General features: G+C 41.5%; 1 protein-coding gene across 6 annotated transcripts in view; it reads left to right on the plus strand.

The window, feature by feature from the left end:
- SOBP (sine oculis binding protein homolog) overlaps positions 1 to 14,088 on the plus strand; it is a 117,891-nt gene that overhangs the window by 11,231 nt on the left and 92,572 nt on the right. For all 6 annotated transcript variants that reach the window (XR_009966006.1, XR_009966005.1, XR_009966004.1 and 3 more), the window contains exons 3-4: positions 345 to 530; positions 13,201 to 13,352. Coding sequence is in view for 3 of the 6 variants with exons in the window: in XM_062624808.1 (XP_062480792.1) it covers positions 345 to 530; positions 13,201 to 13,352 (338 nt within the window). In the remaining 3 variants the exon portion in view is untranslated. The remainder of the gene's footprint in view (positions 1 to 344; positions 531 to 13,200; positions 13,353 to 14,088) is intronic.

Genomic DNA, 14,088 nt, shown 5'->3' on the forward strand with positions numbered 1-14,088 from the left:
GTGAAGTTATAGTACACTGAGTGTGATCATCGTGCAAACAGTAGAAATAAAGGGACAAGAATAGGGTGTCATTGATTAAACCAGGCATACTAAGGGTGTGCATAAGGAAATAATCCTATCTTTTTTTTTAAAAAAAAAAGTGTGAATTTTATTTTTAAAATATAGAGCATTTCTGAAGAATACTGGCAAGTATCCATTTTTTAAACAGAGGACATATATAGGGGTTATTGTGTGCTCTTCTTGTATTAGGGTAAGTAATTTAATGAGGAGATTGGTGACAGTATGTAGGGGCATTTAAGAAATCTAGGTGTCATACTGTACAATGTGTTGTTTGTGTTTTACAGAAAATTCTTTGCCAAAACCAAAATTACCTGAGGACAGTGTTATTTCACCGTACAATATAAATCCAAGCTACCCAGGGCTTGCCACAGGAAATGGACTATCAGACTCACCAGCAGGGTCGAAGGATCATGGGAATGTACCGATTATTGTCCCATTAATTCCACCACCTTTCATAAAGCCACCAGCAGGTAAATCCTAATGAATGTTTAAAAATGGTTACCGTCATTGACACGTCCTGAGATTGCTAGATCATGACATCTTAGTGATGGAGCTAATTTCAAAGTGTTTAAAAGCAGTCGCAGAGAACTTTAAAACAGAGTGGGAGAGTGACTTCATTTGTTAGTATTCTTGAAAAACTTCTACAAGTGCAGTGACAACAGACTTGTGCTGCTTGTGACTCTCAGCATGCTGGATTATACTCTCAGCACTTCAAACACATCTGCTTTTTAGAAAGAAAAAAGATTTTGTTCTGATGAATGAAGGCTTTAAATAAGTTAATGGAAGATGATTAAGTTAAAAATAGGCTCCATGAAAGAAACAGTGGAAGAGTCAAAGCCATCAACTCAGTATCATGTCTTTATATTAGGTTAACAAGCTCATCCTGGGAAAACTGTCTCTTGACTGTTACTGAAATCCCTGACCGTTGTCTCTTGAGAGTTTAATACGATCATGACTACCAGGAAGACTGCACTGACATGTTTTACATTTTCATTAGATTTTTATCAGGAGTGATTTTATAACATGCCATTCCTGAGTTTGCATGAAAAATGATATATTCCACACTGCATGCTGCTTACCATAATCTGTGAAAGGAACTCTTAACAGCTACACCATGGTGATTAACTGCTGTGTTATTGTTTACTGCTGTACACAGTGTGATAATTGGTAGATTTAGAGCACAGAGTGACTTGCAGTAGCTACCAAAGAGCAGTAGCTATCTGCATGCAGGGAGACAGTTGGCTAAGGAGTCCCCACCAGATGTGAGGATGCTCCTGCAGAGGCAGAACAACTTGTAGGATCAGGTCCCAGGTGTGAGATGGTCACCTCTGCCCTTTGTTGCGTTGACTAAAGGTAACTATAAAATACCGATTGGTCCAAGAAAGCGTTTGCCTGCTGACAGTCATGGGGTAGACTACAGTTGCTCCTCCCAACTTATTTTTAAGCCATCGACTTTTATCTCTAAAAGAAGTATACTAATATGCTATGAATAATTTTCAGATGTTGCTCAATATGCATTCTTTGCCAAAGACTTTTCATCTATTTTATATGATATTTGCTAATTACCAAAGCTATTTGGGCCCATTCCTGCAGCCTTTACACAGCTAAAGATCTCTGGCCATATGGGCTGGATCCTCAGCTGTTGTTGATTTGGCCCTAAAGCTTTAATCAAGGGCTTGTGCCATCCCAAGCTATTTTCTCCTCTAATCTGAGTCACGAATGAATCCAGGATGCTGAATTTGTGGTATGTGAACACAGGGCTATAACATGCATTGTGCAAACTGCCACAATTGTGGGATTTTTATGACATCAAACAAGCAGGAGGATGGAGCTGTGAAGTAGAAAAACAAATTACTGCAACAGTAGTTAAATGGGCACAGGGGAACCTCATCCAAGTCAACTGCCTTGCCTTCTTTGCCTGTCCGCCTATCATGTGTGATCCCATATTCAAATGTAATGCTAAGGGTAATGTGCAGAGAAGGCTATTCATGAGTATTTTCCAACTTTAGGTTTTTAATTCATTAATTCATAATGAATATCATTGTTTTACTTGTATAGGGGATATAAATACACAATCTCTGCCTCCTCTGACTTAATCCTATGATCAGTAATGAGCACTAGATTATCATGGTTTATGAGCAGATGAGTATATTTATCTCACCTTTGTTTTAGAGAGCAAAGTTTGGTAGGACCAGAGAGGGAGGAGACCCACAACCTTTGTGGGATTTGCAATAAGCATCAGTAGTAATTGTTTTGTTTTATCTTAGGGCGTAGGTGCCCTAGTCATGATCACCCAAAGAGCCTGGCAAGAAACAACTGGTGGATACAAGTAGAAAAGGGAGTACAAAGGAGCCAGGAGAGCCAGCGTGTAAGGCAGTGGTCTTGGCACTGCACTTTGACACCATTATGTGGGCACTACATCAAAGCAGAAAACTTCAGAGTGATACAAAGCCAGACAAGAGTAACTCTGGGGATGTTTTCTCAGAACCCCTCGCAAGCACAGGGGTGACTTTGGAAACAGCATAAAGGTGCTTCTTAGAACAGGCAAATGAAAAAGACGTCATTAATTGCTAGAGCTGAAAGTCAACATTTTCAACATGGGAGAGAGAAGGGCTGTGGCTGACCTGCCACAAGAACAGAAGCTGCTTACATTTGTTCAGGTTAATAAAGGAAGAAAGGAAACAGCAGAGAGAGGCAGAAAGAGTCCAAGAGAGAGCGTCAAGGTTAAAATGCTGCACAGAGAAAGGGACTTTTGCCACATATTTTGAGTGGATGCCTAGAACAAGGTTACCAGACAGGCCAGAGAGAAACCCAGGTAGTGCTGCACTGTAGAGACTGAAGTGCTGAGAATTAGGATGAGTCCAGACTTTGTGGATGGATGGGGAAAGCTTTTATATACTGTACAGAAGAAAAATCTACAAGATTTAAATGTGTCTCAAAAGAGAGTGCCTGCAGGTGGAAATGATATTTAAATCGTGAACCTGAAGGACAGGAAAGATGGTGGTGTGGTCTGCTGTTATTGAGCAAATAATACAGAGTGAGCACTCAGGGAAAAATTATTAAGACTTAAATTCTTATTGCGTTGGTCTTGATCTGAAGGGTTAGCACCAGTAAAGAAGTGTCAGAGAGACAGGCTGAGGTATTTATTTGGACAGGAGAGCAGTGGTGTGGAGAGGATAAACAGATCCAAGAAACAGTCACAATGAATTATTGGTTGAATAATTTTGGCAGATAAGAGGCAGAAGGGAACGAGCAGAGCATGGGGGCTGTTCACAGAAGCCTGAAGGGAGGAATGGGAAGGATACCCTGCAATGTGCACTGGTGTAACAGTTGGACAAGTAGAAGCAGCACTGGGATAAGACAAGAGTCAGGAAGCCAAGGGAAACAGGTTTTCCAGGGAGGCAGATAGGATTCTTGGTATCAGAAATTGTTACCAGAAGTAAGAAGGAGGAGGAAGGAATACTGATCCTCAGCTATGTCTAGGAAGCAGTCACTGAAGATTTCAGCAGATAGGTCTTTCTTGAGTGTGTTTGAAAACTTAGAACGGTGTCCTGTCTGCGTTTGTATTTTGTATGAACAGGCTAAAACCTTGAACAGTAACAAAATTATCTTTCCCCCCATGCTTGTTTTACAGGAAAGTGTTGTGTGGGTTTTAGTTTTGGGTTTTGTGTTGGTTTTTTTTTCTTTTTTTTTTTTTCCTCCTCCTTTTGATGACCAAACAATTATGAGCAGTCTAACTAAAATTATACCTCCAAGCTGTTCAGCTCTCTTTCAGTCAAATGAAATATTGGGTAAAAATTGGCTATACAATCCAGGAAAACATTAGAGTTCAACCTGACCAAGTATGAATAACTTCGGTAAAGACACTCTCTCCTTGCTATACCCAAGAACTACACCTAAGAAAGGCTGAGTTAAATGCCTGGGCGCTCTGTGGTACGCTGACTGTCTACAGGCTCGGGTTATGACTCGTTGGTGCAGGGCACTAAATCTAGTCATGGGAAGCCTCCACAAAAAGGATACCACTTACTCAAATCTGGAGGCTATTTGCAGGGGCACCACCAGGCAAGTAGACCATGCTCAGGCAGCGCCCAAATCAAGTGGGACAAGTCAACATCAACTATCTGACCTGCATCTGGAAGCAAATAAGTTAGTGCAGCCTGCAGAGAGTTGGTGTAATAATCTCCTTGTGGCTGATAACTGTCCTTCTTGTCCAGCAGGCTGGTAGCTATGTTTACTGCTAGCAGCCGATTCTGAGTGATCTTCAGGGTTAGTCTCCAGTGCAACCCTTTGCAACAAACTGATACTAAAATTGGTTCTGCTTGGTGTTAGAAGATTCTTATGTTCTACACAGCAATGTAAAGAAAGTGGTTTTTTGTTTGTTTGAGGTCCCCCTGCATAAAAATTACATAGAAATAATGAAAAAACCCAGAAGTGAAATAGTCAGGAATGACCTAGAAATAGAAACCCCACCACATCTGCACATCTGTCCGGGGTATGTGGCTGTAGTGTGCAGCATGCAAGCATCCTAAATTATTTTGCAGCCCTTAGTGGTAAATCTGAGAGGGCACTTAGGGTGACTGCCCTTTTGCTCAGACAGGTTTGAATGACTGTTGTTACATGGGATGAAGGAAGGCTAAAATCAAGATTAGTCAAAGAAGAATGCAAAAAATTCTTTCAGTGCAGGTGAGAACTTGCTGCCTCCTTCCCCTGGCACCTGCAGCACCTGCTGGAGGCTATGTATGGTGTCTCAGTTTCCCCATTTTTTAAAGAGTGCTCTTTGGTTTACTTTCTCTTGTGATCCCCATGGCAGTGCTTCAGTAGGGGAGGTAAACTGCTGGTTGGTCTAGCCTTTGAGCATGGGTGTTGGCAAAACTCTTCCCTTTCTTGCCTCCTCTGCATACAAGTGATGCACTGGGTGCATCTGCTGTTCTAAGCATCCCACACAAGAACCAGCTCCCTGCCATGCTGCGCTGTCGGTGAAGGTCACTGTCAAGGGATGAGGTGGAAGGGGAGGTAGAGAAAATGATGGCATTCAGGTGACTGAGATTTCCACAGGGGAAAGAAACGCAAGGGAAAAATGCTCCTTCCCAGGGTTTTCACAAGATAATGAGTATTTGGGAAAGGAAATAGGAAATAGGATTAAAATCCTCCAACCTGCAGATCAGAGTCTCCACATAATGTTTGCTTCAGTGATTTACAAATGATAATGTTTGGGGTCGTACCAAAAGTTATCAGAAAATTGTGAAAATGAAGGAGGAATGGGCTGGAGGAACTGCATCTGTTGAGACAAAATATCTTAAAGGGGGAGCAGAAGCATTTCCAGTGCTGACTACCTTGTAAAATAGGCCTGTGACCTAAGTTGGCAAGTAAACGTTATATTTAAATACTAAAGCAAATAACTAGTATTTTATAGAAGGGAACAATTGATTTACTATGTTACAGCTTAACATAGCTTTAGATTTAAAGTTTATGGGATTTTTTTTTGTAAATATAAGTATACATTGGTAACTTGGTGAAACGTGGGATTAAATAGAATCTCTGCTCTGTGAACACTCTGGAATTGCCCATTGTAACGTCTCTCAATATTGTATTGGAGGAATCTGGAAGCACAAAAGGTGTTTTAAATGGTAGTTAGCAGGGCAGTAAAAATTAATTCCAAGATCATCTGTCTGAATTCACCAGGGAATTGGTTCTCTGACTGCATTACCAAGAAGTCTGATTCCAGGCAGAACCTGGTGGCACTTTGCCTTAAATAAAGCCCCATATTATCAGATCTAATTAAGTCTGTATACTGGGGGACATTCATTTTACTATGCTCTGGATCCCTGTTCAGTATTTCTCAAATCTTATTTCAGTTACTGAACAGCATCAACAATTTCTTTAACTGCAGGTTTAGCTCTCTGGTAAAGACCACTGCAACAAATCCTGTGGTCGCTGCTCTTCAAATTCTTTCTCCTGTTTTCAGTTTGAAATGTTGCCTAATTTACACTGATTGTAGGGGTATTAGTGCCTGATTTTTAAAATGCCAATGGTTGCCAGGATGCCTGCCTCATCTAGCCCACTCTTGATGTCTTTTGCTCTCTGTTGAGGGCCAAGTGTTTCCTTTGTGCTAAAAAGAACATCACCAAGTCCATGTATGCACTTTAATAGCATACATTCAGAATACCCAGGGAGTTCCCCCCCCATTAGCTGAAATAGGTGCCTTTTTGTTTGCATGCTTAAAACCTGCCTAAATGCCAGCTTTTAATTGTGTTGTGCATTCAGTCCTTACTGAACTATGCATGAGAATGTGCCTCAACTCATGCATAGAAAACGTGGGCAAGCCATGGTTCCCCAAAATTATTTTTTTTAAAGGAGCTGGGACACTTTGCTTTATTGGCAGAGTCATGAACTTCAAGAGACTGGTCCTTAAAAGGAAATGCATTGGAGAGCCCCTGAGGTATTTCCATAGCGATAATTGCAGCAAGCTTTCTGTTGTCAGCCCTTTTTTCTCAGTCTTCCTCCTGTAATTACTTTTCCCAAGGTACTTTTTGTACCTTAAGTTTGTCGCATGCCCCATCTATTTAGAGGATCAGTGCTTAAGTGCTATCACGAAGGGGTCTGCAGCAATGTCTCAGGAGTTTTTGTTTGTTCATTTTTTAGTTAGAGATTAGTCAGATAAAGCATCTTGGGTGTAAGAAAACTGACTGTGATGGTTCTGCCTTGCTTGGGATCATCAACCTCAGGAACTGCTTTGGGATGAAAAATCTGAATACATGCTACTTGGTTTTCTTCAGTGTCAAGCTGGGGTTTCAGGAGTGGCAGGCAGGTAACTCAGAATTAACCATTCTGAAATCCTGGTAGGTCCCAGTGAAATAGTGAGACTTGACTGTTAACGCTGCAAATGCTTGAGTCAAGTTAAGATCTAGCATCTTTAAAATGGGGTTTGCAGTTTTTCATTAGAAAGGAGTGGTGAAAACAGCTGAAATATTTCAAGGTGTGTGCCAGTGGATTTAGCACAGTTCCCAACAAAGGGTTAAAAGTGCTATTCTAGCTCTGTGCCCAAAAAACTGGGATCCAGACTGCCTGCATGAGGGGATGGAATGCAGCAAAGAGAAAAAGAGAGGAAAACAGAAGAAACCACTAGCGAGGAGACATGGCTTCTGATTGCTGTGGTGGAAGGAGACTCGTACCAGGAAGAGATGGGTGATGCGGAAACACTGAGGAGGGATGGAGTGCCGAAATATTTTCTGTATCAGGCAGGTACAACAACAGCAAAGGTACAGGTTTTACACAGGCTCACTTGGTCCAGGGAATATGTACCCTTTGAGATCTCAGTCCCATACCCTCTTGGTCTTCCTTCTATACAACAGGACTACTTCTGTACTGTGGTTGGGCACCTTCAAGAGGGATATTTTCTTCTTGCCAGAAGGGTTGAGTTTCTCCTGCTGAATTCCTTGCAAGGGAATGTGGAAAGTAAAGTTTTGGAGTACTTGCCCATGGATCATCATAATCTGCAGGATTAGAGCTTGTCGTGGTTTAAACCCTAGCCAGACAGCTTGTTCGCTCACTCCCAGTGAGTGGTGCCAGGCTGAGAGCAATCGAGGCCCCCCCCCGGGGCTCTCCCCTTCCCCACTCCTGGAGGAGCAGGGAGGAGGATCGAAAGAGTGCAACTCCTACGGGTTGAGACAAGAACAGTCCAGCAACCAATGTACAACACAAATCACCACCGCTACTACCAACGACAACAATGGTAAGAGAAAATGACAAGGGAAGAGAATATGATACCACCGGCCAAGAAACAAGTCCCACCCGGAAGCCCGTGTCCTTCCGGGTAACTCCCAGTTACCCCCCACCCCGGGCATGACGTGCTGTGGTATGGAATACCTCTTTGGCTAGCCCGGGTCAAGCGCCCCGTCTCTGCTTCCTCATGGCTTCCCCTCCTCCCTGAGCCTCACAAAGTCCTTGGTCAGGGTAAACATCACTTAGCAACAACTGAAAACATCGGTATCACCAACACTGTTCCCAGGCTGGAAGTCAAAACGCGGCACTGCACCAGCTACCACAAAGGAGAAACATGACTGCTACTGCTGAACCCAGGACAGAGCTGTAACTGCATTTATTTTCACCCAAATTCTTGAAATTGGAGTTAAAACTGAAAATAGGCATCATTTAGGTCATGGTGGTAGTAGAATGTTGCAGCCTGAAAGTTAGCAAACTGATAAGAATTTATCTCTGGAATTCTAGGGATTTTAGAATCATCCTGCTAATCACTGTAGGCCACACTGGGTTGCTTAGATAAAGGGACAGAGCTGTGGATGATGGATTTACTCTGTTGTACTAGTTGCCTTCCTTCACTTCCCCCACCTCTTCAAATTATGGTTCCATATAAGATCGATTAGTGTAAACTGCTGCTCACTGGGTTTAAGAGGAACAATTTTCTGCAGCTCCTTCACACTGGTTTGAAAGGAATAAAAAAAAAAACCAACCCAACCAAACATTCTGCTTAATTAAGACCTAAAGAGGCGGTGCAAACTTTTGATGATTAATTGAAGTATGCTTTAGACTGATGCATATTTAGTTATTATAATGTGATAATTTTATCTTGTTATACAAACTACTCCCTTTGGGAACATGATTTAACACTGCAAACACTCAGTGTTTATTGCATTGTTCATTATAAAAAATACACAAGCTAAAAACTGCAAGGAGATGCATCTGAAAAGAATCTGTGTGTCGGGTGCAGGGACTACTGCTTCCACCTGTAGTGACACAACCCAGGGGCAGAAAAACACAGTATTGGGACTTTCATGATAGCTCTCCCTATGAAGACTTGAGAACTCAAAAAAAAACAGAGGTTGTGGATTCAGATCTTGTGCTGTATATGGAAGGAATGTGTTTTTCTATTACCTGGTGTAATCATAGTAGGCAGCAGTATGGATATTTTGCTGAAAACTCCTTTGTTAGTATTCACTTGTCTCTGTGCCAACTTCTCTTTGTCTCACTGTAGGAGTACCTACCTGTCATGTGACAGATCTGAGAACATGCTAAGCACATTGTAAGAGCAGGTCATAAAGTTGCAGGCCCTGATGGAGAAAATAAATACAGTTGTTAAAAAATGTTTTCTTTCACTTAAAAATGATCTGTATCAGGATTTGAAAATGTTATTTTTGTACTTCACAAATGTGTCAGCCTACTTACATGAGTCCTAAAAGTGATGGGGAATGATCTTTATCAGAAGAGCTGCTCTGGCGAGAGCTCACATGATAGACGTAGCCATGCAGTCAGGATGAGCTCATGTTACTCAAGCAGGTATGCTGAGCCAGACTACCAGCACAAGTTTGTCTGTGAGCAAAGGAGAACATTTCAGACATAGTATACTGATGTAGTTACTTTGGAGAAGCTTCCTTAGGGCAGATCTAGTCAGGAAAAGATTAGAATAAAAATTCCAAGACTGGTTTCACTTAAGCAGTCTCAAACTTCTGGATTTGAAATTCCCTGCTTCCTATGTTCTCATCGCAGCAGGTTCTTCTTGCTGAGTCTTCTAGGAATGGGGATTTGATACATTTTCCTGAAAGAAGGGCAAAAGTGTGGTAAAGTGATTTTTAAAGACTTTGGCCTCACGAAACAGAGGTCTGTGAAGAAGCGAGAGGATTTTTTCTTGAATAGAAGATACGAATTTCTGGTTTCAGATTATTCTAAGTTGAGTTTAGCAAAAGACAGCAATTAAGGCATGAGATTTTGGCTTTTCTTATTTCACACAGTCTTAATGTTTTGAAGTTTAAGTTACTGCTTCCCACTGCTGTGGACTGTAATGGTAGAAATACATGGACTATTACTTTTCCGTTAATGTTGCAGTCCTCTTTTTCAGTCACTAAGCTTAATACAGTGTAATGAAACATCCCTATTAGTTATTTTCACAATGTCTGCTCAGTCCTCTACTGCAACCAGTGTCAAGACGGAAAGCACGCGATCAGGTCTGGACCTTTATCATTTCATTGTCCCCAGCTGTCATCCAAGCCCATAGGACATGGCTCTGTACCTATCCCAGGTACCAAGAATGGGTCTTTTTCTCTGCTGTTCTTAGCTTCACTTGAAGCTGAAGAAAGGATCTTATTTTAGAGCCAGTCTTCCTCTCACTAGGCTGCACAGGGCTCTTGTTGATGGTTGTTAGGGAATTAGTTATGTGGCACTGGATGTGTTCTTTTTCCACCTGATGAACTGCATTACAAGAAGTTAGAGTTGCTTCAGAAATTGACTTGGGCAAACCTATGCCTGATGGAGCAAAGATGACTTAAAAAGTGACATATTAGTGCACCGTTTCAGGCAGCACATGCTCCAAACTCCCTTCTGAAGTACTGTTTCCTGACTGCTTTATGTTGCCATACTCAGCTAATCCTTTTGTAGCAGTGTTCCTGAGTCTATTAAATAGAAGCGGCATCTAGTTTTATTATTGCTGCTACTATTATAAGGATTATATTGTGACCATTCTTTGATGACTGGGGTGAGAAGGGAGTAAGAGAGAAATAATTGAAATTCTTTGTATTTAGGCACATTCCCTTCTTTCAAAATGATGAACATTTTCATTAGTATTGATAATGCCTCCTGGATATCAGCTGTCTGTTCCTGGAAGCGCAGACAGTGGCTGGAGGTAGCAGTTTGTAGACCATTTTCTGCTGTTTCGTTGACTGTCAGATCCATGGACCGCAAGTGAAGCAATGCTGCTTCAAAGGATTCCTCTTGAGGTGGTGGTGGCGTTCTACTGGTCAGGGCATGGTAAGACAACAACTCGACAGAGTAAGTGCCTCTTCCTCTCCTCTATCTCAGAGGAAGCCTTTAGCAGAAGGTGGTGAATTGAGCCTTACTGTCCTGCATAACCTCCTGCAGAGAAGTGTGTAATGCGGCTTTTCCATGTAAACAGCTGTTGCTGCAGCTGGAATGCTATGTAATTGAAAATGGACAGTTCTGTGGTCTTTCTTATCACCCATGGGAGAAGTTCATGTGTGTCACTGAACAGCAGTTGAATGACAGCTGAGGGGGTTCCCCAATGAAGCCCTTCATCAAAGCCCCTGAGAATCCCAGTGGTGAAGCTCTGTGCTTCTTAAAAACTGTGCCCCAGATGAGCCAACCTGCTTCAGAAAGACCGACTGCAGCATGTACTGTGCCAGTGAAATCTCTTTCAGCTCTATAATTTCCTTTTTTTATTTTATGTCTGTTACTTGCACCAGTAATGAAGGCTATTAGAAAGGTATCACTGGTCACAGATCTTCTGTTTTCCAGAGATAAAATATTTTCGATAGGAGAATATATGTTGCTGTTACCTGAAACAAGAGGTTTCAGTCTGTTTGCTTTGGTTCACAGCATCTTCTGTTGTCCTTATACATTCAAAGGGGCAAGTTCATCCTGTAATGAATTGGTTTATTGTGGTGCAGAAGTAGCTGAATCAATGCACCTTTGTAAAAGCTTAGTACTTCAAATGGCTCAGGGTAAAAATGGGGGGAAGAGCTCTTGGGCTGTGCTGGAGTAGTTGGAATCCTGGCCAAGGCTGATCCACAGAGAAAGCTGTGATGACACTGTGCAACACCACCGTAACAGCACTTTGCACTCTTCTGTGCCTGTCTGAGATTGCAGCCAGCCCAAGGGCAGGCTTCTTGACCTTATAGATGGCTAGTGATAATTTTGGCCAAATTGTTTTGATTTCCCTTGATGTTCAGTATATGAAAGTATTTATAATATTGGCAAATCCCACTCTAAAGGGTAAGTGATAAAATACATTAAACACAAATCTGTGTTAGAACTTAGCCTTAAATATACTTTTAAAGGTAGACAGTCTGATTAAAACTAAAAGGTTATTATTTTACATTGTACAATTTTACTTGTAGCTATAAACCATAATACAGGTTGTGGAAGGAAAAAAGTTATTAAACTGGCAATATTTATTCCGTTAAGGTGAATAAAATGCAGCACGTAGTTCTGAGTTATGATAGCTGGGGAAAAGAGCCAAATCACTCTGCTAAAAATCAGTTTGCCAATAATTTTACAGAATGATGACAGTGTAGCTTCAAAAACAAATCCTTTATAGGGAAATGGGATGGCTGCATGACAGACTCCCTGAGCTATGAATTCTCCACAGCTCATGGACCAGGAATTGCTTTAACAATTAGTCTCCAGGGATTACTTTTTTTTTTACAGAAGTTAGACAATGGCTTCTGTCTGTAACTGAAAGGTCAACTGTATCATAGACTGGACATTAGAACTGGAGAATTCTGAGTTTTAAGTCAGAAAGATTCCTGCTAACTTACTGTCATGATCTGTTTAGGAGCCATAACTATTCATTGCCCAGTCTGTGAAGCTGGGGTGGGAATGATGACCACACAAGGATATCATTAGTACTTTAGTAGTAAGCCCTGGATTTTTTTACATGGCAGAAGGCATAGATGCCACATTTGTAACACACATTGGAGAAGAGCTTGAAAGAGGTTCAGGAACTCTGCCTGAATTAAAAGTTGACCAATGAGTGTGATGACTGGAAAGTAACCCAGCAGTGTTGCATCTTCCTTCTTGCTCGTGTCTGTTTCGTGGATGCATTATTCACACAAAAGCTCCCTGTTCTGTACACTAGTCATTATTTTGAAGCAACACAGAAACAGGGCATTTCATGTGCCTTCTTACTTAGAAAAGGCCTTATGTTAGAAACTTGCCTTGGTGCAGTACCCCTTGGGTGTGTTTTGTCACCAGCTTGCTGAGCAGAACATCTCAAGGGCTCACTACAACAGACTGCAAGTAACAAGAACAAAGCAGCAATACTCATTGAGCCTCTAGTCTTGGTTACTCGTTTAATGAAGAGTTGTGCACTCTGAAACATGCTGAAAGCTCTTGAGATTTCCAGAGCTTTTCAGCAATGCACCATCTTTTTTAAGCTAATAATCTTTTCCAGCTGTCTTAGAAGCTTTGCCAGTGTGTTGAGCCTGGCTGGTGCAGGTCACTGACTGCCTGAGGATGAACCCGGTGATCACAAGTATGCACAGTTCAGCTCTCAAACAGCGAGGAAGTTAGAAATAGGATGAGCTGGTGCTGGTTGTAACTAAGAGTTAAGTGTGCAGATGTCTAAGGAAGGTGTTTGCCTCTCATGTAAACATTGTTCTTATATTTTTGTTGTAGAAGATGATGTGTCAAATGTACAAATAATGTGTGCCTGGTGCCAGAAAGTTGGAATCAAGCGCTATTCCCTGAGTATGGGAAGTGAAGTGAAATGCTTCTGCAGCGAGAAGTGCTTTGCAGCTTGCCGAAGAGCGTATTTCAAGAGAAACAAGGTAAGTGAAATAAGGAAAGATGTAACCTACATAGACATAGTTTTAATGAGGCCCAGCCTGGGTCTCATTTGGCATCTAATAGAAGCACTTTTCTTTCGTTTCTCTGTTTCACCTAGTCACTCCACTTTCCATCTGTATTGTCTGTTGGACTGTCAGCCCTTTACTAACCTTGTTTCTTTCAGTTTCCTTCAGCTCAATGTTTGGGTTTTGTGAGAGTCAGAGGATTTAAATACTAATAAGCATAAACATAAGAGTCCCAGTTTGGGCTCAGAGTCTCAGGATACTTGCTAGATATACACAATGAAGAGGAGGTATCATGGAAATAGGGTAGAGGAGGGTTTAAATATGACAGTGTCACTAAATCCATGGTGTTGGGATCATGGCCAGTGGGTAAATACTTTTGTGGCCTAAGTCTGGGTACCATCACAACAGCAGGCATCTTCTCGCTGTAGCTTGTGAGGTCTAGTTTCTTTGTTTTAAAAAGTATCATTATTAATGAATTATCATTGCTGCAAAATGCAGATGCTATACAGTTTTGAGGTTGGGGTAAGCAATGTTAGAACATCTAAAGTAGCATAAAAAGCCCTCCTACTCAATTTAAATTTAACTCTGTCTAAAATTAGAATGCAATCCTAATATTGAATGTCTACAAAAATTGCTGTAATCACTGAAGTGCAGTGCCTGAAAATGCCCTCTAGGTTACTTCAGCAGCTGTTTTTCTGCAGCAGAATGTGTG

Source organism: Pezoporus occidentalis, unplaced genomic scaffold (genome assembly GCF_034315485.1).
Source record: "Pezoporus occidentalis ecotype Australia unplaced genomic scaffold, CSIRO_AGI_Poc_V1 ctg109, whole genome shotgun sequence".
In the NCBI taxonomy this organism is placed as follows: Eukaryota; Metazoa; Chordata; class Aves; order Psittaciformes; family Psittacidae; genus Pezoporus; species Pezoporus occidentalis.